Source organism: Lithobates pipiens, unplaced genomic scaffold (genome assembly GCF_037356315.1).
Source record: "Lithobates pipiens isolate NorthernLeopardFrog02 unplaced genomic scaffold, aLitPip1_a1.2 Scaffold_133, whole genome shotgun sequence".
NCBI classification, from domain to species: Eukaryota; Metazoa; Chordata; class Amphibia; order Anura; family Ranidae; genus Lithobates; species Lithobates pipiens.
This window is the reverse complement of record NW_027507722.1, coordinates 65,311-91,307: the sequence shown is the minus strand read 5'-3', so window position 1 is coordinate 91,307 and position 25,997 is coordinate 65,311. Positions and strand designations below refer to the sequence as shown.

General features: G+C 53.8%; 2 protein-coding genes across 3 annotated transcripts in view; one reads left to right on the top strand and one right to left on the bottom strand.

The window, feature by feature from the left end:
- LOC143981290 (RUS family member 1-like) overlaps positions 1–24,381 on the bottom strand; it is a 33,900-nt gene extending 9,519 nt beyond the window's left edge. The window contains exons 1-10 of one of the 2 annotated variants that reach the window (XM_077479089.1): positions 24,241–24,381; positions 19,146–19,323; positions 18,779–18,856; positions 16,951–17,065; positions 16,819–16,864; positions 16,549–16,581; positions 14,021–14,126; positions 12,401–12,502; positions 11,883–11,953; positions 7,594–7,778 (exon numbers count right to left, since the gene is read on the bottom strand). In XM_077479089.1, coding sequence (XP_077335215.1) covers positions 7,594–7,778; positions 11,883–11,953; positions 12,401–12,502; positions 14,021–14,126; positions 16,549–16,581; positions 16,819–16,864; positions 16,951–17,065; positions 18,779–18,856; positions 19,146–19,323; positions 24,241–24,308 — 982 coding nt within the window. In that variant the 5' untranslated portion in view covers positions 24,309–24,381. The remainder of the gene's footprint in view (positions 1–7,593; positions 7,779–11,882; positions 11,954–12,400; positions 12,503–14,020; positions 14,127–16,548; positions 16,582–16,818; positions 16,865–16,950; positions 17,066–18,778; positions 18,857–19,145; positions 19,324–24,240) is intronic. The other variant, XM_077479090.1, reaches the window with a different exon arrangement.
- Positions 24,366–25,997, top strand: part of LOC143981289 (uncharacterized) — a 28,497-nt gene continuing 26,865 nt past the window's right edge. Inside the window, exon 1 of the mRNA XM_077479088.1 lies at positions 24,366–24,490. Within this exon, the coding sequence (XP_077335214.1) occupies positions 24,435–24,490 (56 nt within the window). The 5' untranslated portion in view covers positions 24,366–24,434. The remainder of the gene's footprint in view (positions 24,491–25,997) is intronic.

Sequence of the window (25,997 nt, the reverse complement as noted above, 5' to 3'; positions counted from 1 at the left end):
TTACTTGTGATCACATTTTTATGCAGTCATCTGGAATCGATGGTTATCATTTTGAAATAAGATTAAAAAAAAAAAACTTTTTTGACCTGCACCATATGGAGCCCTTTTTTCCATTACTGTCGGAATATGAAAGCATTCCATTCATTGTTGGTTCTTGTCACGGACCCTCCATCGAGGTCCAACTCATACTTGGTCTGAAGATTTGCCTGAACTCCGGATAATTGGCTGTGTCGTACTCCCTGGATTCATTCCTGCCGATTGACTGAACATGCATGCTCTGGTCTCTGGCCAGCCAAATGGTCCGGGGCTGAAGGGGTTATTGTATAATTTCATTTATCCTGTGTTGTTACATCCTTATTTGGTCATATCCTGTGAAGTCATAGTCTGTGTAGGAGACGATTGGCTGTTGGAGCCAGGACCTCCTCTTTGTAATTTCTTTTGTAGTCTTTGAATAGAAGAACCAGTCCACGGCTCGGCTCGGCTCGGCTCGGCGGCCATGCCGATGGAGCCGAGAACGTAAGCTACGGTGATGTCTGTTTACTGGGGGAAGGGGGAGACATGGGATATTTAAGGCGGCATTATACCGTTATGGTGGAAGGGCGCTCATTAGCGGAAGAGTATAGTGGAATTTCCACAACACGCTTTTGTCACCTTCACGGGCCATTCGATCGTTGTATTCTTCTATATGGTAAAAGTTCATATTCCTCTGTACAGCACTTGTTTTGATTCTGTATTATTTCACATATGTTTAGTCCACCGTAGATATGGTTTTCCATCGATATATTCAGCAGTACACTTTTGTTTATCTCATTTACCTGGACTTTGTTTGTTTTAGTGTCAGCAGCTTTACACAGAGCGGTTCAGCACAGGAAACCCCCTTCCCCTCCCCCCTCCCCCGCTCCAAACCAACACAACTGAAGAGCAAAACACCATGACCTATCACCCCACCACAAACACCGGAGAGAAGAACATTATGATCTATCACCCCACCACAAACACCGGAGAGAAGAACATTATGATCTATCACCCCACCACAAACACCGGAGAGAAGAACACATGACCTATCACCCCACCACAAACACCGGAGAGAAGAACAACATTATGATCTATCACACCACAACAAAAACCGGAGAGAAGAACATTATGACCTATCACACCACCACAAACACCGGAGAGAAGAACATTATGATCTATCACACCACAACAAAAACCGGAGAGAAGAACATTATGACCTATCACACCACAACAAACACCGGAGAGAAGAACATTATGACCTATCACACCACAACAAAGACCGGAGAGAAGAACACCATGACCTATCACCCCACCACAAAGACCGGAGAGAAGAACATTATGATCTATCACACCACCACGAACACCGGAGAGAAGAACATTATGATCTATCACACCACAACAAAGACTGGAGAGAAGTACATTATGATCTATCACACCACCACAAACACCGGAGAGAAGAACATTATGATCTATCACACCACAACAAAGACTGGAGAGAAGTACATTATGATCTATCACACCACAACAAAGACTGGAGAGAAGAACACATGATCTATCACACCACCACAAAGACTGGAGAGAAGAAAATTATGATCTATCACCCCACCACAAAGACTGGAGAGAAGAAAATTATGATCTATCACACCACCACAAACACCGGAGAGAAGAACATTATGATCTATCACACCACCACAAAGACCGGAGAGAAGAACATTATGATCTATCACCCCACCACAAAGACCGGAGAGAAGAAAATTATGATCTATCACACCACCACAAACACCGGAGAGAAGAAAATTATGATCTATCACACCACCACAAACACCGGAGAGAAGAACATTATGATCTATCACACCACCACAAAGACCGGAGAGAAGAACATTATGATCTATCACCCCACCACAAAGACCGGAGAGAAGAAAATTATGATCTATCACACCACCACAAACACCGGAGAGAAGAAAATTATGATCTATCACACCACCACAAACACCGGAGAGAAGAAAATTATGATCTATCACACCACCACAAAGACCGGAGAGAAGAACATTATGATCTATCACACCACCACAAACACCGGAGAGAAGAACATTATGATCTATCACACCACCACAAACACCGGAGAGAAGAACATTATGATCTATCACACCACCACAAAGACCGGAGAGAAGAACATTATGATCTATCACACCACCACGAACACCGGAGAGAAGAACATTATGATCTATCACACCACAACAAAGACCGGAGAGAAGAACATTATGATCTATCACACCACAACAAAGACTGGAGAGAAGAACATTATGACCTATCACACCACAACAAAGACTGGAGAGAAGAACATTATGACCTATCACCCCACCACAAAGACCGGAGAGAAGAACATTATGATCTATCACACCACAACAAAGACTGGAGAGAAGAACATTATGACCTATCACACCACAACAAAGACTGGAGAGAAGAACATTATGACCTATCACACCACCACGAACACCGGAGAGAAGAACATTATGACCTATCACACCACCACGAACACCGGAGAGAAGAACATTATGACCTATCACACCACAACAAAGACTGGAGAGAAGAACATTATGATCTATCACCCCACCACAAAGACTGGAGAGAAGAACATTATGACCTATCACACCACCACAAAGACTGGAGAGAAGAACACATGACCTATCACACCACAACAAAGACTGGAGAGAAGTACATTATGATCCATCACACCACAACAAACACCGGAGAGAAGAACACATGACCTATCACACCACCACAAACACCGGAGAGAAGAACACCATGGCCTATCACACCACCACAAAGACTGGAGAGAAGAACATTATGATCTATCACCCCACCACAAACACCGGAGAGAAGAACATTATGATCTATCACCCCACCACAAACACCGGAGAGAAGAACATTATGATCTATCACCCCACCACAAACACCGGAGAGAAGAACATTATGATCTATCACCCCACCACAAACACCGGAGAGAAGTACATTATGATCTATCACACCACCACAAACACCGGAGAGAAGTACATTATGATCTATCACACCACAACAAACACCGGAGAGAAGAACATTATGATCTATCACCCCACCACAAACACCGGAGAGAAGAACACGTGACCTATCACACCACAACAAAGACCGGAGAGAAGAACACGTGACCTATCACACCACAACAAAGACTGGAGAGAAGAACATTATGACCTATCACACCACCACAAACACCGGAGAGAAGAACATTATGACCTATCACACCACCACAAACACCGGAGAGAAGTACATTATGATCTATCACACCACCACAAACACCGGAGAGAAGAACATTATGACCTATCACACCACAACAAAGACTGGAGAGAAGAACATTATGACCCATCACACCACAACAAAGACTGGAGAGAAGAACATTATGACCCATCACACCACAACAAAGACTGGAGAGAAGAACATTATGATCTATCACACCACAACAAAGACCGGAGAGAAGAACATTATGATCTATCACACCACCACAAACACCGGAGAGAAGAACACATGACCTATCACACCACCACAAAGACTGGAGAGAAGAACACATGACCTATCACACCACCACAAAGACTGGAGAGAAGAACATTATGATCTATCACACCACCACAAACACCGGAGAGAAGAACACATGACCTATCACCCCACCACAAAAAGACTGGAGAGAAGAACATTATGATCTATCACACCACCACAAACACCGGAGAGAAGAACACATGACCTATCACACCACCACAAAGACTGGAGAGAAGAACACATGACCTATCACACCACCACAAAGACTGGAGAGAAGAACATTATGATCTATCACACCACCACAAAGACTGGAGAGAAGAACACATGACCTATCACCCCACCACAAAAAGACTGGAGAGAAGAACATTATGATCTATCACACCACCACAAAGACTGGAGAGAAGAACACATGACCTATCACCCCACCACAAAAAGACTGGAGAGAAGAACATTATGACCTATCACACCACAACAAAGACCGGAGAGAAGTACATTATGATCTATCACACCACCACGAACACCGGAGAGAAGAACATTATGATCTATCACACCACCACAAAGACTGGAGAGAAGAACATTATGATCTATCACACCACAACAAAGACTGGAGAGAAGAACATTATGATCTATCACCCCACCACAAAGACTGGAGAGAAGAACATTATGACCCATCACACCACAACAAAGACTGGAGAGAAGAACATTATGATCTATCACACCACAACAAAGACCGGAGAGAAGAACATTATGATCTATCACACCACCACAAACACCGGAGAGAAGAACACATGACCTATCACACCACCACAAAGACTGGAGAGAAGAACACATGACCTATCACACCACCACAAAGACTGGAGAGAAGAACATTATGATCTATCACACCACCACAAACACCGGAGAGAAGAACACATGACCTATCACACCACCACAAAGACTGGAGAGAAGAACATTATGATCTATCACACCACCACAAAGACTGGAGAGAAGAACACATGACCTATCACCCCACCACAAAAAGACTGGAGAGAAGAACATTATGATCTATCACACCACCACAAAGACTGGAGAGAAGAACACATGACCTATCACCCCACCACAAAAAGACTGGAGAGAAGAACATTATGACCTATCACACCACAACAAAGACCGGAGAGAAGTACATTATGATCTATCACACCACCACGAACACCGGAGAGAAGAACATTATGATCTATCACACCACCACAAAGACTGGAGAGAAGAACATTATGATCTATCACACCACCACAAAGACTGGAGAGAAGAACATTATGATCTATCACCCCACCACAAAGACTGGAGAGAAGAACACATGACCTATCACCCCACCACAAAGATATATCCTCTAATAGTATATACAGTATATCTCTTCTAATAGTATATACAGTATATATCTCCTGTAATAGTATATACAGGATATAGCTCCTGTAATTAGGGATGCACCGAAATTTTGGCCGCTGAAACATATCGGCCGAAAATGCCCTTTTCGGCAATTTTCCAAAAGGAAAAAAACGGCCGATAATTGAGCTGAAAATGGGGCGGGGGCGGAGCACTGCCCTCGCCCCTGGTGCCGCCCATCATGGGGGGTGTATAGCGCATGAGAGCCACCTCCACCGTCTGGTTGAGTAGAGCGCCGGGAACATCACAGCTTTAATTTCAATAGCTGTGTGTTCCCCGTCGCGCACCGTCACATACAGCCCCTCCCCCTTGTCCGGGGAACTTTGACAGACAGATCACCCATCCAGATTGGACGAGTGATCTGTCTATCAATGTGCCCGGACAAGGGGGGGGGCTGTATGTGACGGTGCGCGACGGGGGAACACACAGTTATTGAAATTAAAGCTGTGATGTTCCCGGCGCTCTATTGAACTAGACGGCGGAGGCGGCTCTCCTCTCTCTTCGCTGCACAGGGGGCATCACTGGTTACACTGGGGGCAACACTGGCTGCACTGGGGGCAACACTGGCTGCATCACTGGCTGCACTGGGGGGCAACACTGGCTGCATCACTGGCTGCACTGGGGGGCAACACTGGCTGCATCACTGGCTGCACTGGGGGGCAACACTGGCTGCACTGGGGGGGGCAACACTGGCTGCACTGGGGGGGCAACACTGGCTGCACTGGGGGGGCAACACTGGCTGCACTTATCTCTTTTATCATGTCCACAGTCTCTGACCATCTCCTGTACCATGTCGCCAGGCTCTGGCCACCTCCTGTACCACGTCCCCAGTCTCTGGCCACCTCCTGTACCACGTCGCCAGTCTCTGACCACCTCCTGTACCATGTCCCCAGTCTCTGGCCACCTCCTGTACCACGTCGCCAGTCTCTCTGGCCACCTCCTGTACCATGTCGCCAGGCTCTGGCCACCTCCTGTACCATGTCGCCAGGCTCTGGCCACCTCCTGTACCATGTCGCCAGGCTCTGGCCACCTCCTGTACCGTGTCACCAGTCTCTGACCACCTCCTGTACCATGTCCCCAGTCTCTGACCACCTCCTGTACCATGTCCCCAGTCTCTGGCCACCTCCTGTACCACGTCGCCAGTCTCTCTGGCCACCTCCTGTACCACGTCGCCAGTCTCTCTGGCCACCTCCTGTACCACGTCGCCAGTCTCTGACCACCTCCTGTACCATGTCGCCAGGCTCTGGCCACCTCCTGTACCATGTCGCCAGGCTCTGGCCACCTCCTGTACCATGTCGCCAGGCTCTGGCCACCTCCTGTACCATGTCGCCAGGCTCTGACCACCTCCTGTACCGTGTCACCAGTCTCTGACCGTCTTCTGTATAAAAATGTTTTATAAAAACAAACAGTTATTTTCGTTATCGGTGAGTTTCGGTATCGGTTTTGGTTTTCGGCCTAGTGTATTTTTAATTTTCGGTATCGGTTTCGGCACCAATAAAACCCATTCGGTGCACCCCTACCTGTAATAGTATATATCTCCTCTAATAGTATATACAGTATATATCTCCTCTAATAGTATATACATTGTTTATCTCCTCTAACAGCATATACAGTATATATCTCTTCTGCCTGTTATTCTCAGAGTGGATTAGAGATTTTGCTCCCCAACCATATGGTTGGTTATGTATATTTACCACTGCATAGAGATATTTAAGAATAAATTGACTTTAAAAAAAAAAAAAAAAACTTTACATATTAACTAAATTATACACCACACTTTTTTTTTTAAGGTTATTAACCGATTGAAAAGAAAAATATGCCAACTAATTGATTATGAAAATAATCGTTAGTTGCAGCCCTAGACTGGAGGGAGGAACATCATGGCCTATCACACCACCACAACTGGAAAGAACATGATGACCTACCACACCACCACGACTGGAGAGAAGAACACTATGACCTACCACACCACCACGACTGGAGAGAAGAACACTATGACCTACCACACCACCACGACTGGAGAGAAGAACACTATGACCTACCACACCACCACGACTGGAGAGAAGAACACTATGACCTACCACACCACCACGACTGGAGAGAAGAACACTACCACATCACCACGACTGGAGAGAAGAACACTATGACCTATCACACCACCACGACTGGAGAGAAGAACACTATGACCTACCACACCACCACGACTGGAGAGAAGAACACTATGACCTACCACACCACCACGACTGGAGAGAAGAACACTACCACATCACCACGACTGGAGAGAAGAACACTATGACCTATCACACCACCACGACTGGAGAGAAGAACACTATGACCTACCACACCACCACGACTGGAGAGAAGAACACTATGACCTATCACACCACCACTACTGGAAAAAAGATCATCATATACCACACCACGAGAGAACACCACCATGACCTAACACACCACAACTGGAGAAAAGAACATCATGACCTACCACACCACCACAACTGGAGAGAGGAACATCATGACCATCCCACCACAACTACTCAGAGCTGATAAATGTGCCAATCATACTGCGAGCTCTGCCCTCCAATAATGACATACCAGGTAATAGCGGCTCCATGCAATTAGCTTCAGCTGGTCTAAGAATCCGTCCCTGTTGCAAAAAATGTTCCAGGATGATACTAAGCCGTGACTGGTTAAGAGTGTCCATGACAACTGAGCGGACAGCTCTGTAATTTGCATAAAGGTGGAGGGAGGTGAGGAAAAGAAAGAGAAGGTAGGTTACCCTTAAAAGACAAAAAAAAGAAAACAGACTTTGATCAGACTACTAAAAATACCCAAATCATCAATATCTATGTGACAAGGAAGATGTGACAAAGCTTCTACACTTTTTCTAGTCCTACAAACCTGTCTCATCCGATATAACCTCCAAGTCCTACAGATCTGTCCTGACCGATGTCCCCTCCAATCCCTCACACCTCTCATATCTCTTCCCTCCGAGTCCTACAGACCTATCTCATCTGACATAATCTCCGACTCTCCACACCTCTCATATCTCTTCCCTCCGAGTCCTACAGATCTCTCCTGCCTGATGTCCCCTCCAATCCCCCACACCCGATCCCCTTCTCGTCCTACAGATCTGTCCTGTCTGATGTCCCCTCAGATCCTCAACACCTCTCATATCTCTTCCCTCCGAGTCCTACAGACCTGTCTCATCTGACATAACCTCCGACTCTCCACACCTCTCATATCTCTTCCCTCCGGGTCCTACAGACCTATCTCATCTGACATAACCTCCGACTCTCCACACTTCTCATATCTCTTCCCTCCGAGTCCTACAAACCTATCTCATCTGACATAACCTCCGACTCTCCACACCTCTCATATCTCTTCCCTCCGAGTCCTACAGACCTGTCTCATCTGACATAACCTCCGACTCTCCACACTTCTCATATCTCTTCCCTCCGAGTCCTACAAACCTATCTCATCTGACATAACCTCCGACTCTCCACACCTCTCATATCTCTTCCCTCCGAGTCCTACAGACCTGTCTCATCTGACATAACCTCCGACTCTCCACACCTCTCATATCTCTTCCCTCCGAGTCCTACAAACCTGTCTCATCTGACATAACCTCTGATCCTCCACACCTCTCATATCTCTTCCCTCCGAGTCCTACAAACCTGTCTCATCTGACATAACCTCCGACTCTCCACACTTCTCATATCTCTTCCCTCCGAGTCCTACAAACCTGTCTCATCTGACATAATCTCCGACTCTCCACACCTCTCATATCTCTTCCCTCCGAGTCCTACAGACCTGTCTCATCTGACATAACCTCCGACTCTCCACACCTCTCATATCTCTTCCCTCCGAGTCCTACAGACCTGTCTCATCTGACATAACCTCCGACTCTCCACACCTCTCATATCTCTTCCCTCCGAGTCCTACAGATCTCTCCTGCCTGATGTCCCCTCCAATCCCCCACACCCGATCCCCTTCTCGTCCTACAGATCTGTCCTGTCTGATGTCCCCTCAGATCCTCAACACCTCTCATATCTCTTCCCTCCGGGTCCTACAGACCTGTCTCATCTGACATAACCTCCGACTCTCCACACCTCTCATATCTCTTCCCTCCGGGTCCTACAGACCTATCTCATCTGACATAACCTCCGACTCTCCACACCTCTCATATCTCTTCCCTCCGAGTCCTACAGACCTGTCTCATCTGACATAACCTCCGACTCTCCACACCTCTCATATCTCTTCCCTCCGGGTCCTACAGACCTGTCTCATCTGACATAACCTCCGACTCTCCACACCTCTCATATCTCTTCCCTCCGAGTCCTACAGATCTCTCCTGCCTGATGTCCCCTCCAATCCCCCACACCCGATCCCCTTCTCGTCCTACAGATCTGTCCTGTCTGATGTCCCCTCAGATCCTCAACACCTCTCATATCTCTTCCCTCCGAGTCCTACAGACCTGTCTCATCTGACATAACCTCCGACTCTCCACACCTCTCATATCTCTTCCCTCCGAGTCCTACAGACCTGTCTCATCTGACATAACCTCCGACTCTCCACACTTCTCATATCTCTTCCCTCCGAGTCCTACAAACCTGTCTCATCTGACATAACCTCTGATCCTCCACACCTCTCATATCTCTTCCCTCCGAGTCCTACAAACCTGTCTCATCTGACATAATCTCCGACTCTCCACACCTCTCATATCTCTTCCCTCCGAGTCCTACAGACCTGTCTCATCTGACATAACCTCCGACTCTCCACACCTCTCATATCTCTTTCCTCTGCGTCCTACAAACCTGTCTCATCTGACATAATCTCCGACTCTCCACACCTCTCATATCTCTTCCCTCCGAGTCCTACAGACCTGTCTCATCTGACATAATCTCCGACTCTCCACACCTCTCATATCTCTTCCCTCCGAGTCCTACAAACCTGTCTCATCTGACATAATCTCCGACTCTCCACACCTCTCATATCTCTTCCCTCCGAGTCCTACAAACCTATCTCATCTGACATAACCTCCGACTCTCCACACCTCTCATATCTCTTCCCTCCGAGTCCTACAGACCTGTCTCATCTGACATAACCTCCGACTCTCCACACCTCTCATATCTCTTCCCTCCGAGTCCTACAGACCTGTCTCATCTGACATAACCTCCGACTCTCCACACCTCTCATATCTCTTCCCTCCGAGTCCTACAGACCTGTCTCATCTGACATAACCTCCGACTCTCCACACCTCTCATATCTCTTCCCTCCGAGTCCTACAGATCTCTCCTGCCTGATGTCCCCTCCAATCCCCCACACCCGATCCCCTTCTCGTCCTACAGATCTGTCCTGTCCGATGTCCCCCCAGATCCTCCACACCTCTCATATCTCTTCCCTCTGAGTCCTACAGATCTTTCCTGCCTGATGTCTCCTCAGATCTCCCACACCTTTTGCCCTCCTCGTCCTACACATCTGCCCTGATATCCCCTCAGATCCTCCACATCTCTACCTCTCCTCTTTCTACATATCTGTCCTGTCTGATGTCCCATTCAATCCTCCTCATGTCTATCCTCCTCAGTCCCATGTAACATTCACTGTGATCCTCCTCACACCTCATATCTCTCCTCCTCAGTCCCAGGTGATGTCCCTTCAGATCCTCCTCACACCTCATATCTTTCTTCCACGGTCTCTTGTGATGTTCCCTCAGATCCTCCTCACACCTCATAGCTCTCCTCCTCAATCCCATATAATGTCCCCCTCTGACTGTCACATCTCTCCTCTGTCCCATGTGATGTCCTCTGATCTTCCTCACACCTTATATGTCCCCTCCTCTGTCTCATGCGATGTCCCCTCTGATCCTCCTCACATCTCTCCTCCCCGGTCCAATATGATGTCCCCTCTGACCCTCACACCTCATATCTCTCCTCCACAGTCCCATGTGATGTCCCCTCTGATCCTCCTCACACCTCATATATCTCTCCCCTATACCCCTAGGGCCCCCCAGCTCATGCTCATGGTAGACTACAGGGAGGTAGAGAGAAAGCAGCAGACTGAGACAACAAAGAATAGTCAACGGTTGGGGCAACAAGCAGGTAAGGATAGTCAGAAGATAGCAAAAGGTCGGGGCAACAAGCAGGTAAGGACAGTCAGAAGATAGCAAAAGGTCGGGGCAACAAGCAGGTAAGGACAGTCAGAAGATAGCAAAAGGTCGGGGCAACAAGCAGGTAAGGACAGTCAGAAGATAGCAAAAGGTCGGGGCAACAAGCAGGTAAGGACAGTCAGAAGATAGCAAAAGGTCGGGGCAACAAGCAGGTAAGGACAGTCAGAAGATAGCAAAAGGTCGGGGCAACAAGCAGGTAAGGACAGTCAGAAGATAGCAAAAGGTCGGGGGAACAAGCAGGTAAGGATAGTCGAGGAACACGCCAAGGTTGGGATATGAAGCAGACAAGGACAGTCAAGAACACGCCAAGATCGGTAACTGGAATCAGACGTAGAACACACAACAAGGAGAACACAGAAGCCAAACACACAATATTGATCAGCAGAGGTGGCTTGCAGTGCACAGGTTAATATAGAGTTCCCTGATTGGGCCTGGCGTGGAGACATGCTTTGAGGAGAGATTACTTAAGCAGCCAGGTGAAGGACGGCTGGCCTCTTAAGCTGAACACATGGAGAGGTAAGCTGACAGGCAAACATTAGTGTAGATATATGACACTCCTCCTCCGATGATCTTCATTTTTTACCTTCCACTCTGGCTGAATTTACCCCGTTCGCTGCTCATCGCCTCCTCTGCTCCTCCCCATATCTGGAACATTCTCTTCCACACTTCTGTTTGTCATTCTTACAGACTATAGATAAAAATTTCCTCTACTTACCACAGATTTTCTGACACCAAAGGGACAACCAGAAGGCTGACGAGTAACCCGGCGAGGTTGACCAGCGTCTCCTGCATGAAGCACTCTGTGTTAGAGAGACAGCCCAGAGAGCGACGTGTAGACAGCAAGAAGAGAGAGTGATCCCTTCACATGATTTGTATGCTGAATGGATGAGGGGATCCAAACACTCAGAGCTGCACTATCAGACTCAGGAACCTTTTCATCCATTCATTATACCATTCCAAGGACCTCTAGCCCCCCAAAAAACAATAAATGAGACCACATGTTCACAATTCTTGTTAAGGACACAATCAAAAATCCGGACCTGATCAAAAAACCTCAATGACCTGATCAATAACCCCAATGACCTGATCAATAACCCCAATGACATGATCAATAACCACAATAACAAAATCAATAACCCCAATAACAAAATGATTACCCAGCTATAGAGGAATGTGGGCACAGCTCTTCACATGAGATGGGGAGGGGGGGTGGGGGGGGGGCTCAGCACTGACCTGACTCCCGTCTTTGGCACAGACATCCGCCATGTTGTCTCTTCTGGCTTGATGAACTGTAAGAGCGGCACGTGTGGCCCCTCCAGCAACCCCCACAATGCACTGCAGCAGAGAACACAGACACACCATTAGACATATATGCTGCCAGTTCTACCAAGACAGAGCCTAGAGTGCACCACTACTCCGCCATTACAGACCCAACCCCCACCTTATCCTTCTGCCCTATACTTCTCCCCTGCCCCTCCTCCACAGAGCCCATCCCTGCTCCATACCCCTCCCTTGCCCCTCCTCCAGAGCCCATCCCTGCTCCATACTCCTCCCCTGCCCCTCCTCCAGAGCCTATCCCTGCTCCATACTCCTCCCCCTCCTCCACAGAACCTATCCCTGCTCCATTTACATCCCCCTCCTCCACAGAGCCTATGCCTCCTAGGGGTGCAGTCCCACGGTATGCCTCCTAGGGGTGCAGTCCCATTCTATGCATCCTAGGGGTGCAGTCCCATGGTATGCCTCCTAGGGGCGCAGTCCCATGGTATGCCTCCTAGGGGGTGCAGTCCCATTCTACGCCTCCTAGGGGGTGCAGTCCCATTCTACGCCTCCTAGGGGTGCAGTCCCATTCTACGCCTCCTAGGGGGTGCAGTCCCATTCTACGCCTCCTAGGGGGTGCAGTCCCATTCTACGCCTCCTAGGGGGTGCAGTCCCATTCTACGCCTCCTAGGGGGTGCAGTCCCATTCTACGCCTCCTAGGGGGTGCAGTCCCATTCTACGCCTCCTAGGGGGTGCAGTCCCATGGTATGCCTCCTAGGGGTGCAGTCCCATGGTATGCCTCCTAGGGGTGCAGTCCCATGGTATGCCTCCTAGGGGTGCAGTCCCATGGTATGCCTCCTAGGGGCGCAGTCCCCTTCTACGCCTCCTAGGGGCGCAGTCCCCTTCTACCCCTCCTAGGGGCGCAGTCCCATTCTACGCCTCCTAGGGGCGCAGTCCCATTCTACGCCTCCTAGGGGCGCAGTCCCATTCTACGCCTCCTAGGGGCGCAGTCCCATTCTACGCCTCCTAGGGGCGCAGTCCCATTCTACGCCTCCTAGGGGCGCAGTCCCATTCTACGCCTCCACAGAGCCTATAGCAATGATGGCGAACCTTGGCACCCCAGATGTTTTGGAACTACATTTCCCATGATGCTCTGGCACTCTGCAGTGTACTGAAGCATCATGGGAAATGTAGTTCCAAAACATCTGGGGTGCCAAGGTTCGCCATCACTGGCCTATAGCCATCCCCCCCTGTACTCCCTCCACAGAGCCTATAGCCCTCCACCTGAACTGTCTTTGCAGAGCCTATACTCCTCCTCCCTCCTACCTATGCAGAGCCTATACCCCTCTCCTATGCACTGCCTTTGTAGAGCCTAGATTTCCTCCCCTCACTGCTTCCGTAGAGCCTATAGTGCCCCCCCCCCCCCCCACTGCCAACATAGAGCCTATAGCCCTCCATCCTCCTGAGAGTCTATACCCCTCCCCCCTGCATTGCCTCCACAGACCCTGTCTCTGTCCATTGCCCCTCCCACTGCACTGCCTCCGGAGATCCTTCTCAATTGTCCATCATAAAGAATGTGCACTAGCGTCTCCTGACCTTGAAGAGTCCAGCCGTGCACACCGTCAGAGTGAAGCATGATGGGAAGACAGGAGCCACAATCTCCATGAAGATTGCCATATCATTCAGCACATCGGCAAAAAGCCTAAAAAGAGGAAAAATACGGTCACAGCTGCATGGAAAGTCACCAACTAAAGATGAGGAGCAAGGTGCCCCGCAGGTCTGGAGATCCCAAAACTAACCGTCAAACATGTGACCATCTGTTAGATTAGAGACGTCAGAGGACAACATAAAAAGCGGGATGACATAGGAGGAGTCAGAGGAGAGACCAGATTAGTAGGATGGAGGGGAGGCTGGGGTTGGAGAACAAATAAAGCCATAGGAGGGTAGGCAGTTTTATGCATATTTGGCAATATCAGTAGGGTTGGAGGACAATGGGCGATATCGGTAGGGTCGGAGGACAGCGGGCGATATCGGTAGGGTCGGAGGACAGCGGGCGATATCGGTAGGGTCGGAGGACAGCGGGCGATATCGGTAGGGTCGGAGGACAGCGGGCGATATCGGTAGGGTCGGAGGACAGCGGGCGATATCGGTAGGGTCGGAGGACAGCGGGCGATATCGGTAGGGTCGGAGGACAGCGGGCGATATCGGTAGGGTCGGAGGACAGCGGGCGATATCGGTAGGGTCGGAGGACAGCGGGCGATATCGGTAGGGTCGGAGGACAGCGGGCGATATCGGTAGGGTCGGAGGACAGCGGGCGATATCGGTAGGGTCGGAGGACAGCGGGCGATATCGGTAGGGTCGGAGGACAGCGGGCGATATCGGTAGGGTCGGAGGACAGCGGGCGATATCGGTAGGGTCGGAGGACAGCGGGCGATATCGGTAGGGTCGGAGGACAGCGGGCGATATCGGTAGGGTCGGAGGACAGCGGGCGATATCGGTAGGGTCGGAGGACAGCGGGCGATATCGGTAGGGTCGGAGGACAGCGGGCGATATCGGTAGGGATGGAGGACAGTGGGCGATATCGGTAGGGATGGAGGACAGTGGGTGATATCGGTAGGGATGGAGGACAGTGGGTGATATCGGTAGGGATGGAGGACAGTGGGTGATATCGGTAGGGTCGGAGGACAGTGGGCGATATCGGTAGGGATGGAGGACAGTGGGTGATATCGGTAGGGTCGGAGGACAGTGGGCGATATCGGTAGGGATGGAGGACAGCGGGTGATATCGGTAGGGTCGGAGGACAGCGGGTGATATCGGTAGGGATGGAGGACAGCGGGTGATATCGGTAGGGATGGAGGACAGCGGGTGATATCGGTAGGGATGGAGGACAGCGGGTGATATCGGTAGGGATGGAGGACAGTGGGTGATATCGGTAGGGATGGAGGACAGTGGGTGATATCGGTAGGGATGGAGGACAGTGGGTGATATCGGTAGGGATGGAGGACAGTGGGTGATATCGGTAGGGATGGAGGACAGTGGGTGATATCGGTAGGGATGGAGGACAGTGGGTGATATCGGTAGGGATGGAGGACAGTGGGTGATATCGGTAGGGTCGGAGGACAGCGGGTGATATCGGTAGGGATGGAGGACAATGGGTGATATCGGTAGGGATGGAGGACAGCGGGCGATATCGGTAGGGTCAGAGGACAGTGGGCGATATCGGTAGGGTCAGAGGACAGCGGGTGATATCGGTAGGGATGGAGGACAATGGGTGATATCGGTAGGGATGGAGGACAGCGGGCGATATCGGTAGGGTCAGAGGACAGTGGGTGATATCGGTAGGGTCGGAGGACAGTGGGTGATATCGGTAGGGATGGAGGACAGTGGGCGATATTGGAAGGGTTGAAGGACAGTGGGTGATATCGGTAGGGTTGAAGGACAGTGGGTGATATCGGTAGGGTTGAAGGACAGTGGGTGATATCGGTAGGGTCGGAGGACAGTGGGTGATATCGGTAGGGTCGGAGGACAGTGGGTGATATCGGTAGGGTCGGAGGACAGCGGGCGATATCGGTAGGGTCGGAGGACAGTGGGTGATATCGGTAGGGTTGAAGGACAGTGGGTGATATCGGTAGGGTTGAAGGACAGTGGGTGATATCGGTAGGGTCGGAGGACAGTGGGTGATATCGGTAGGGTCGGAGGACAGCGGGCGATATCGGTAGGGTTGAAGGACAGTGGGTGATATCGGTAGGGTTGAAGGACAGTGGGTGATATCGGTAGGGATGGAGGACAGTGGGTGATATCGGTAGGGTCGGAGGACAGTGGGTGATATCGGTAGGGTTGGAGGACAGTGGGCGATATCGGTAGGGTTGAAGGACAGTGGGTGATATCGGTAGGGTTGAAGGACAGTGGGTGATATCGGTAGGGATGGAGGACAGTGGGTGATATCGGTAGGGTCGGAGGACAGTGGGTGATATCGGTAGGGTTGGAGGACAGTGGGCGATATCGGTAGGGTCGGAGGACAGTGGGTGATATCGGTAGGGTCGGAGGACAATGGGTGATATCGGAAGGGTTGAAGGACAGCGGGGAACAGCTGGTTCTGGAAAGGTCGTACACACAGCACTTACCTCCATCTCTTGGCATCACAGTCCAGCTGACTCCTAAGTAAAGAAAAAGCAGCCATGAATCTCAGGGTGGGGTCCCGGCAGAGCAGCTCCTTTATTGGCAGACGCCGGTCCTGCTAATGCTTAGATAAAACCGCTGAGTGGCAGTAACAGCTCTCCTAAGTATCAGATCCCAACAAACTGCCCCACACAAACATCAGACCCCCATTCCTGTCCCTCCCCCTTCCCTGAAATATAAACAGTCCAGACTCCCAGAGACTGGGAGCTTCATACCCTTTCATCCAGGCGAAGAGAATCCGTCCAACCATCCCAGTGCCATCTATAGAGAAGAGAGACTGCTTATTGGTGGGGGAAAACAGAAAAGGCAGACAATACAACGGTATGAGGCAATCTTTGTGTGTGCACCTTTCAGGATCCATGTGACTGTGGCCGCTGCGACTGTGGCTGAACTGTCACCCACACCTGATCCACGGAGAAGAGAATGAGTAGCCAACGAACCAGTCACACTGCTGGCAAAGGCCTGGGAAGGAGATGGAAATGGTTCAATCAGGCAGAATATAAACAAGGATGGACCAACCAAGGAGGATGCTACCAAGGCGGGTGCAATCGAGGATGGATCCAAAGAAAGACCGTGCAGCCAAGGAGCGACCCAGCCAAGGAGAGACCCAGCCAAGGAGCGACCCAGCCAAGGAGCGACCCAGCCAAGGAGAGACCCAGCCAAGGAGAGACCCAGCCAAGGAGCGACCCAGCCAAGGAGCGACCCAGCCAAGGAGAGACCCAGCCAAGGAGAGACCCAGCCAAGGAGAGACCCAGCCAAGGAGAGACCCAGCAAGGAGAGACCCAGCCAAGGAGAGACCCAGCCAAGGAGAGACCCAGCCAAGGAGAGACCCAGCCAAGGAGAGACCCAGCCAAGGAGAGACCCAGCCAAGGAGCGACCCAGCCAAGGAGAGACCCAGCCAAGGAGCGACCCAGCCAAGGAGCGACCCAGCCAAGGAGCGACCCAGCCAAGGGAGAGACCCAGCCAAGGAGAGACCCAGCCAAGGAGAGACCCAGCCAAGGAGAGACCCAGCCAAGGAGAGACCCAGCCAAGGAGAGACCCAGCCAAGGAGCGACCCAGCCAAGGAGCGACCCAGCCAAGGAGCGACCCAGCCAAGGAGCGACCCAGCCAAGGAGAGACCCAGCCAAGGAGAGACCCAGCCAAGGAGCGACCCAGCCAAGGAGAGACCCAGCCAAGGAGGGACCCAGCCAAGGAGGGACCCAGCCAAGGAGAGACCCAGCCAAGGAGCGACCCAGCCAAGGAGCGACCCAGCCAAGGAGCGACCCAGCCAAGGAGCGACCCAGCCAAGGAGGGACCCAGCCAAGGAGGGACCCGACCAAGGAGCGACCAAACCAGGTGAGAGAGCGTGAAGTGAAGAAGGATGATATGAAGGTAAATGCATATAGGGAGGTGTAATCAGAGAAGGTGGAATCAGAGGTGGAACGATGTAGGATGGAACCAAGGAGCGACCCGACCAAGGAGCGACCCGACCAAGGAGCGACCCGACCCCACCAAGGAGGGATCCAACCAAGGAGCGACCCGACAAAGGAGTGCAACCAAGGAGGGACCCGACCAAGGAGTGACCCGACCAAGGAGCGACCCGACCCCACCAAGGAGGGATCCAACCAAGGAGCGACCCGACAAAGGAGTGCAACCAAGGAGGGACCCGACCAAGGAGTGACCCGACCAAGGAGCGACCCGACCAAGGAGCGACCCGACCAAGGAGCGACCCGACCCCACCAAGGAGGGATCCAACCAAGGAGCGACCCGACAAAGGAGTGCAACCAAGGAGGGACCCGACCAAGGAGCGACCCGACCCCACCAAGGAGGGATCCAACCAAGGAGCGACCCGACAAAGGAGTGCAACCAAGGAGGGACCCGACCAAGGAGCGACCCGACCCCACCAAGGAGGGATCCAACCAAGGAGCGACCCGACAAAGGAGTGCAACCAAGGAGGGACCCGACCAAGGAGCGACCCGACCAAGGAGCGACCCGACCAAGGAGCGACCCGACCAAGGAGCGACCCGACCAAGGAGCGACCCGACCAGGTGAGAGAGCGTGAAGTGAAGAAGGATGATATGACGGTAAATGCATATAGGGAGGTGTAATCAGAGCAGGTGGAATCAGAGGTGGAACGATGTAGGATGGAGTAGAGGGTGGACGTCTCTCATTTGCAGTATAATTGCCCAGCAATACCTGGATGGTGTCCCACAGCTGATACGCCAAGTAGTCTTCACTCACGCTGTCTGGGAAGCCATGTGGGAGGAACAGAGACTGAAAAAAGGACAGAAAGTGTGAGGAGGACACTTATCACCCCATTAATACTACCCAGAGTAGAGATATAACCCCCCAACACACCTTTCTTCACCCCAATCACACATCCACCTGATAACCTACCTCTCCCCAGCATGACCAAGTCCTCTCCCCCTATTCCATGCTACCCTCATTCAGGGAACCCAATACCCTCAATCCTAAAAAAAAAAAAAAAAAAAAAAAACCACCGGGGGGCTTAATCCTGAACCCCCCCCCCCCATACAGTGTTCACCCTAAACAGAAGACTCACCACCAGGCAGTCCCGCAGGGAGCCGTATGTATTCCGAGCCGACTCCTGACATGTGATGCGCCCATCTTTATCCCGAAGATATTTCTGAATGTCTCCAGTGCCGTATCGTTCCGTGCAGACCACAGCCATGTCCCCGGATGTGACGTCACTAAGAGGACCCGCGTGTGACCGGAACAAACTGTGTGTGTGACAGAGAGGACAGACTGTGGGTGGTATGACCCCTGCACTCTATAGGACATCCTCCCGAACCTCGTACACGCTACATGTCCTACAGGACCTCTTCCAGACCCTCGCACACGCTACATGTCCTACAGGACCTCTTCCAGACCCTCGCACACACTACATGTCCTACAGGACCTCTTCCAGACCCTCGTACACGCTACATGTCCTACAGGACCTCTTCCAGACCCTCGCACACGCTACATGTCCTACAGGACCTCTTCCAGACCCTCGCACACGCTACATGTCCTACAGGACCTCTTCCAGACCCTCGCACACGCTACATGTCCTACAGGACCTCTTCCAGACCCTCGCACACGCTACATGTCCTACAGGACCTCTTCCAGACCCTCGCACACGCTACATGTCCTACGTGACATCCCCCCGCACACGCTACATGTCCTACGTGACCTCCTCCCGACCCCCGCCCTCTACATGTCCGACGTGCCAACCTCCCGACCCCCGCCCTCTACATGTCCGACGTGCCATTCTCCCGACCCCCGCCCTCTACATGTCCGACGTGCCATTCTCCCGACCCCCGCCCTCTACATGTCCTACGTGACATCCTCCCGACCCCCGCCCTCTACATGTCCAACGTGCCATCCTCCCGACCCCCGCCCTCTACATGTCCGACGTGCCATCCTCCCGACCCCCGCCCTCTACATGTCCGACGTGCCATTCTCCCGACCCCCGCCCTCTACATGTCCGACGTGCCATCCTCCCGACCCCCGCCCTCTACATGTCCGACGTGCCATTCTCCCGACCCCCGCCCTCTACATGTCCGACGTGCCATTCTCCCGACCCCCGCCCTCTACATGTCCGACGTGCCATCCTCCCGACCCCCGCCCTCTACATGTCCGACGTGCCATTCTCCCGACCCCCGCCCTCTACATGTCCTACGTGACATCCTCCCGACCCCCGCCCTCTACATGTCCTACGTGACATCCTCCCGACCCCCGCCCTCTACATGTCCTACGTGACATCCTCCCGACCCCCGCCCTCTACATGTCCTACGTGACCTCCTCCCGACCCCCTACATGTCCTACGTGACCTCCTCCCGACCCCCGCCTTCTACACGTCCGACGTGCCATCCTCCCGACCCCCGCCCTCTACACGTCCGACGTGCCATCCTCCCGACCCCCGCCCTCTACACGTCCGACGTGCCATCCTCCCGACCCCCGCCCTCTACACGTCCGACGTGCCATCCTCCCGACCCCCGCCCTCTACATGTCCGACGTGCCATCCTCCCGACCCCCGCCCTCTACATGTCCGACGTGCCATCCTCCCGACCCCCACCCTCTACATGTCCGACGTGCCATTCTCCCGACCCCCGCCCCCTACATGTCCTACGTGACCTCCTCCCGACCTCTACATGTCCTACGTCACCTCCTCCCGACCCCCGCCCTCTACATGTCCGACGTGACCTCCTCCCAACCCCCGCCCTCTACATGTCCTACGTGACCTACTCCCGACCCCCGTCCTCTACATGTCCGACGTGACATCCTCCCGACCCCCGCCCTCTACATGTCCGACGTGACCTCCTCCCGCCCTCTACATGTCCGACGTGACATCCTCCCGACCCCCGCCCTCTACATGTCCGACGTGACATCCTCCCGACCCCCGCCCTCTACATGTCCGACGTGACATCTTCCCGACCCCCGCCCTCTATATGTCCTACGTGACCTCCTCCCGACCCCCGTCCTCTACATGTCCTACGTGACCTCCTCCCGACCCCCGCCCCCTACATGTCCTACGTGACCTCCTCCCGACCTCTACATGTCCTACGTGACCTCCTCCCGACCCCCGCCCTCTACATGACCGACGTGACATCCTCCCGACCCCCGCCCTCTACATGTCCGACGTGACCTCCTCCCAACCCCCGACCTCTACATGTCCTACGTGACCTCCTCCCGACCCCCGCCTTCTACATGTCCGACGTGACATCCTCCCGACCCCCGCCCTCTACATGTCCTACGTGACCTCCTCCCGACCCCCTACATGTCCTACGTGACCTCCTCCCGACCCCCGCCTTCTACACGTCCTACGTGACCCCCTCCCGACCCCCGCCCTCTACATGTCCGACGTGCCATCCTCCCGACCCCCGCCCTCTACACGTCCGACGTGCCATCCTCCCGACCCCCGCCATCTACACGTCCGACGTGCCATCCTCCCGACCCCCGCCCTCTACACGTCCGACGTGCCATCCTCCCGACCCCCGCCCTCTACACGTCCGACGTGCCATCCTCCCGACCCCCGCCCTCTACATGTCCGACGTGCCATCCTCCCGACCCCCGCCCTCTACATGTCCGACGTGCCATCCTCCCGACCCCCACCCTCTACATGTCCGACGTGCCATTCTCCCGACCCCCGCCCCCTACATGTCCTACGTGACCTCCTCCCGACCTCTACATGTCCTACGTGACCTCCTCCCGACCCCCGCCCTCTACATGTCCGACGTGACATCCTCCCGACCCCCGCCCTCTACATGTCCGACGTGACCTCCTCCCGACCCCCGCCCTCTACATGTCCTACGTGACCTCCTCCCGACCCCCGTCCTCTACATGTCCGACGTGACATCCTCCCGACCCCCGCCCTCTACATGTCCGACGTGACCTCCTCCCGCCCTCTACATGTCCGACGTGACATCCTCCCGACCCCCGCCCTCTACATGTCCGACGTGACATCCTCCCGACCCCCGCCCTCTACATGTCCGACGTGACATCTTCCCGACCCCCGCCCTCTATATGTCCTACGTGACCTCCTCCCGACCCCCGTCCTCTACATGTCCTACGTGACCTCCTCCCGACCCCCGCCCCCTACATGTCCTACGTGACCTCCTCCCGACCTCTACATGTCCTACGTGACCTCCTCCCGACCCCCGCCCTCTACATGACCGACGTGACATCCTCCCGACCCCCGCCCTCTACATGTCCGACGTGACCTCCTCCCAACCCCCGCCCTCTACATGTCCTACGTGACCTCCTCCCGACCCCCGCCCTCTACATGTCCGACGTGACATCCTCCCGACCCCCGCCCTCTACATGTCCGACGTGACCTCCTCCCGACCTCTACATGTCCTACGTGACCTCCTCCCGACCCCCGCCCTCTACATGTCCGACGTGACATCCTCCCGACCCCCGCCCTCTACATGTCCGACGTGACCTCCTCCCGACCCCCGCCCTCTACATGTCCTACGTGACCTCCTCCCGACCCCCGCCCTCTACATGTCCGACGTGACATCCTCCAGACCCCCGCCCTCTACATGTCCGACGTGACCTCCTCCCGACCCCCGCCCTCTACATGTCCGACGTGACATCCTCCCGACCCCCGCCCTCTACATGTCCGACGTGACATCCTCCCGACCCCCGCTCTCTACATGTCCTACGTGACATCCTCCCGACCCCCGCCCTCTACATGTCCGACGTGACATCCTCCCGACCCCCGCCCTCTACATGTCCGACGTGACATCCTCCCGACCCCCGCCCTCTACACGTCCGACGTGACCTCCTCCCGACCCCCGCCCCCTACATGTCCTACGTGACCTCCTCCCGACCCCCGCCCTCTACATGTCCGACGTGACCTCCTCCCGACCCCCGCCCTCTACATGTCCGACGTGACCTCCTCCCGACCCCCGCCCTCTACATGTCCGACGTGACATCTTCCCGACCCCCGCCCTCTACATGTCCTACGTGACCTCCTCCCGACCCCCTACATGTCCTACGTGACCTCCTCCCGACCCCCGCCTTCTACACGTCCTACGTGACCCCCTCCCGACCCCCGCCCTCTACATGTCCGACGTGACATCCTCCCGACCCCCGCCCTCTACATGTCCGACGTGACATCCTCCCGACCCCCGCCCTCTACATGTCCGACGTGACCTCCTCCCGACCCCCGCCCTCTACATGTCCGACGTGACATCCTCCCGACCCCCGCCCTCTACATGTCCGACGTGACCTCCTCCCGACCCCCGCCCTCTACATGTCCGACGTGACATCTTTCCGACCCCCGCCCTCTACATGTCCGACGTGACATCCTCCCGACCCCCGCCCTCTACATGTCCGACGTGACATCTTCCCGACCCCCGCCCTCTATATGTCCTACGTGACCTCCTCCCGACCCCCGTCCTCTACACGTCCTACGTGACCTCCTCCCGACCTCTACATGTCCTACGTGACCTCCTCCCGACCCCCGCCCTCTACATGTCCGACGTGACATCCTCCCGACCCCCGCCCTCTACATGTCCGACGTGACATCCTCCCGACCCCCGCCCTCTACATGTCCGACGTGACATCCTCCCGACCCCCGCCCTCTACATGTCCGACGTGACATCCTCCCGACCCCCGCCCTCTACATGTCCGACGTGACATCTTCCCGACCCCCGCCCTCTACATGTCCGATGTGACATCCTCCCGACCCCCGCCCTCTACATGTCCGACGTGACATCCTCCCGACCCCCGCCCTCTACATGTCCGACGTGACCTCCTCCCGACCCCCGCCCTCTACATGTCCGACGTGACATCCTCCCGACCCCCGCCCTCTACATGTCCGACGTGACATCCTCCCGACCCCCGCCCTCTACATGTCTATATATATATATATATATATATATATATATATATATATATCTACCTCACACTATATATACATACCTCACACTATAATATATATATATATATATATATGTGTGTGAGGTAGGTGTGTGTGTGTATATATATATATATATATATATGTATAATCTACCTCACACTATATATATATATATATATATATATATATATCTACATACCTCACTATATATATATATATATATATATACACACCTACCTCACACTATATATATATATATATATATATATATATATATATATATACCTACCTCAAACATACACAGACACACACTGCCCACTCAGCTCTTCTCCGCCTCTGATTGGTCGGCGCAGTCATGTGATCTCCCTGTACAACGTGTCTCTATTTTCTCTCCTCGCTGATTGGCTGCCGGCATCACGCGGCTTGAGGAATATTCAAACCACGTCATCATCCAGCGCCGGAAGTCAGTGGCGAATAACAGACATGTCACGTGATGCGGGGGACCGGCGACGGCACAGGCGGCGGCTCCTGATATACCGGTGAGTGAGGGGGAGGGGAAGACGCCGGTGTGAGAAATGTCTGATAGAAGAAGACCGCCCAGGTGCCGTACAGCGCTCCTCCAACCCGGAAGTCTGCAGCTTCTATCCGAGCCTTTCTACACAGGGGCTCCGCTTCTACAGAGGGGGAGAGGCAGGAGACTACAGGGAGGAGGGGCAGGAGACTAGATGGGGGAGGGGCAGGAGACTAGAGGGGGCGGAGACTAGAGGGGGGGGGGCGGAGACTAGAGGGGGGGGGCAGGAGACTACAGGAAGGAGGAGGAGATCACAGGGGTAGAGGCAGGAGACTACAGGGAGGAGGGGCGGAGACTAGAGGGGGGGGCAGGAGACTACAGAAAGGAGGAGGAGATCACAGGGGTAGAGGCAGGAGACTACAGGGAGCAGGGCAGGAGACTACAGGGGGCGGAGACTACAGGGGGAGGGTCAGGAGACTACAGGGAGGAGGGGCCGGAGACTACAGGGAGGAGGGGCCGGAGACCACAGGGGCGGCGACTACAGGGGGAAGGGTCAGGAGACTACAGGGGGAGGGGCCGGAGACTACGGGAGTGGCGACTACAGGGAGGAGGGTCAGGAGACTACAGGGGGTGGCGACTACAGGGGGTGGCGACTACAGGGAGGAGGGTCAGGAGACCACAGGGGCCGGGGCCGGAGACTACAGGGGGTGGTGACTACAGGGGAGGGGCCGGAGACTACAGGGGGTGGCGACTACAGGGGGAGGGGCAGGAGACTACAGGAAGAAGATCACGGGGCGGAGATAAGAGGGGGGGGCAGGAGACTACAGGGAGGAGGAGGAGACTATGGGGGGTGGGGCGGGAGACTACAGGGGAGGGCAGGAGACTACAGGGAGGAGGAGGAGGAGGAGACTACAGGGAGGAGGAAGAGACTACAGGGAGGAGGGGCAGATCACAGGGGGAGGGCCAGGAGACTAGAGGGGCAGGGGCCAGGAGACTACAGGGAGGAGGGCCAGGAGACTACAGGAAGGAGGAGGAGACTACAGGGAGAAGGAGGAGGGGGAGACTACATGAAGGAAGAGACTGCATGTAGGTGGGGGCAACTGCAGTTACGTAGTGAAGACTGAAGAGAGAAGGGGGAGACTGCATGTAAGTGGCGGAGACTGCAGAGGGCGGCGGCGGAGGAGGAGACTACAGAGGGAGGAGGAGGAGACTGCATGTAGGTAGGGAAGACTGAAGAGAGGAGGAGGAGACTGAAGGGAGGAGGAGGAGACTGCATGCAAGTTTCGAAGACTGCAGGGGGATGGAGGAGGAGACTGCATGGGGAGGAGGAGACTACATGAAGGAAGAAATTGCATGGAGGGGGAGGAGGAAACTGCATGGAGGAGACTACATAAGAGGAGGAGACTGCATGGAGGAGGAAGAGACTACATAAGAGGAGGAGTTTGCATGGGGTAGGAGGAGACTGCAGGGTGGAGGCGACTGCAGGGAAGAGGAGGAGGGGGGAGACTGCAGAGAGGAGGGGGGAGACTACAGAG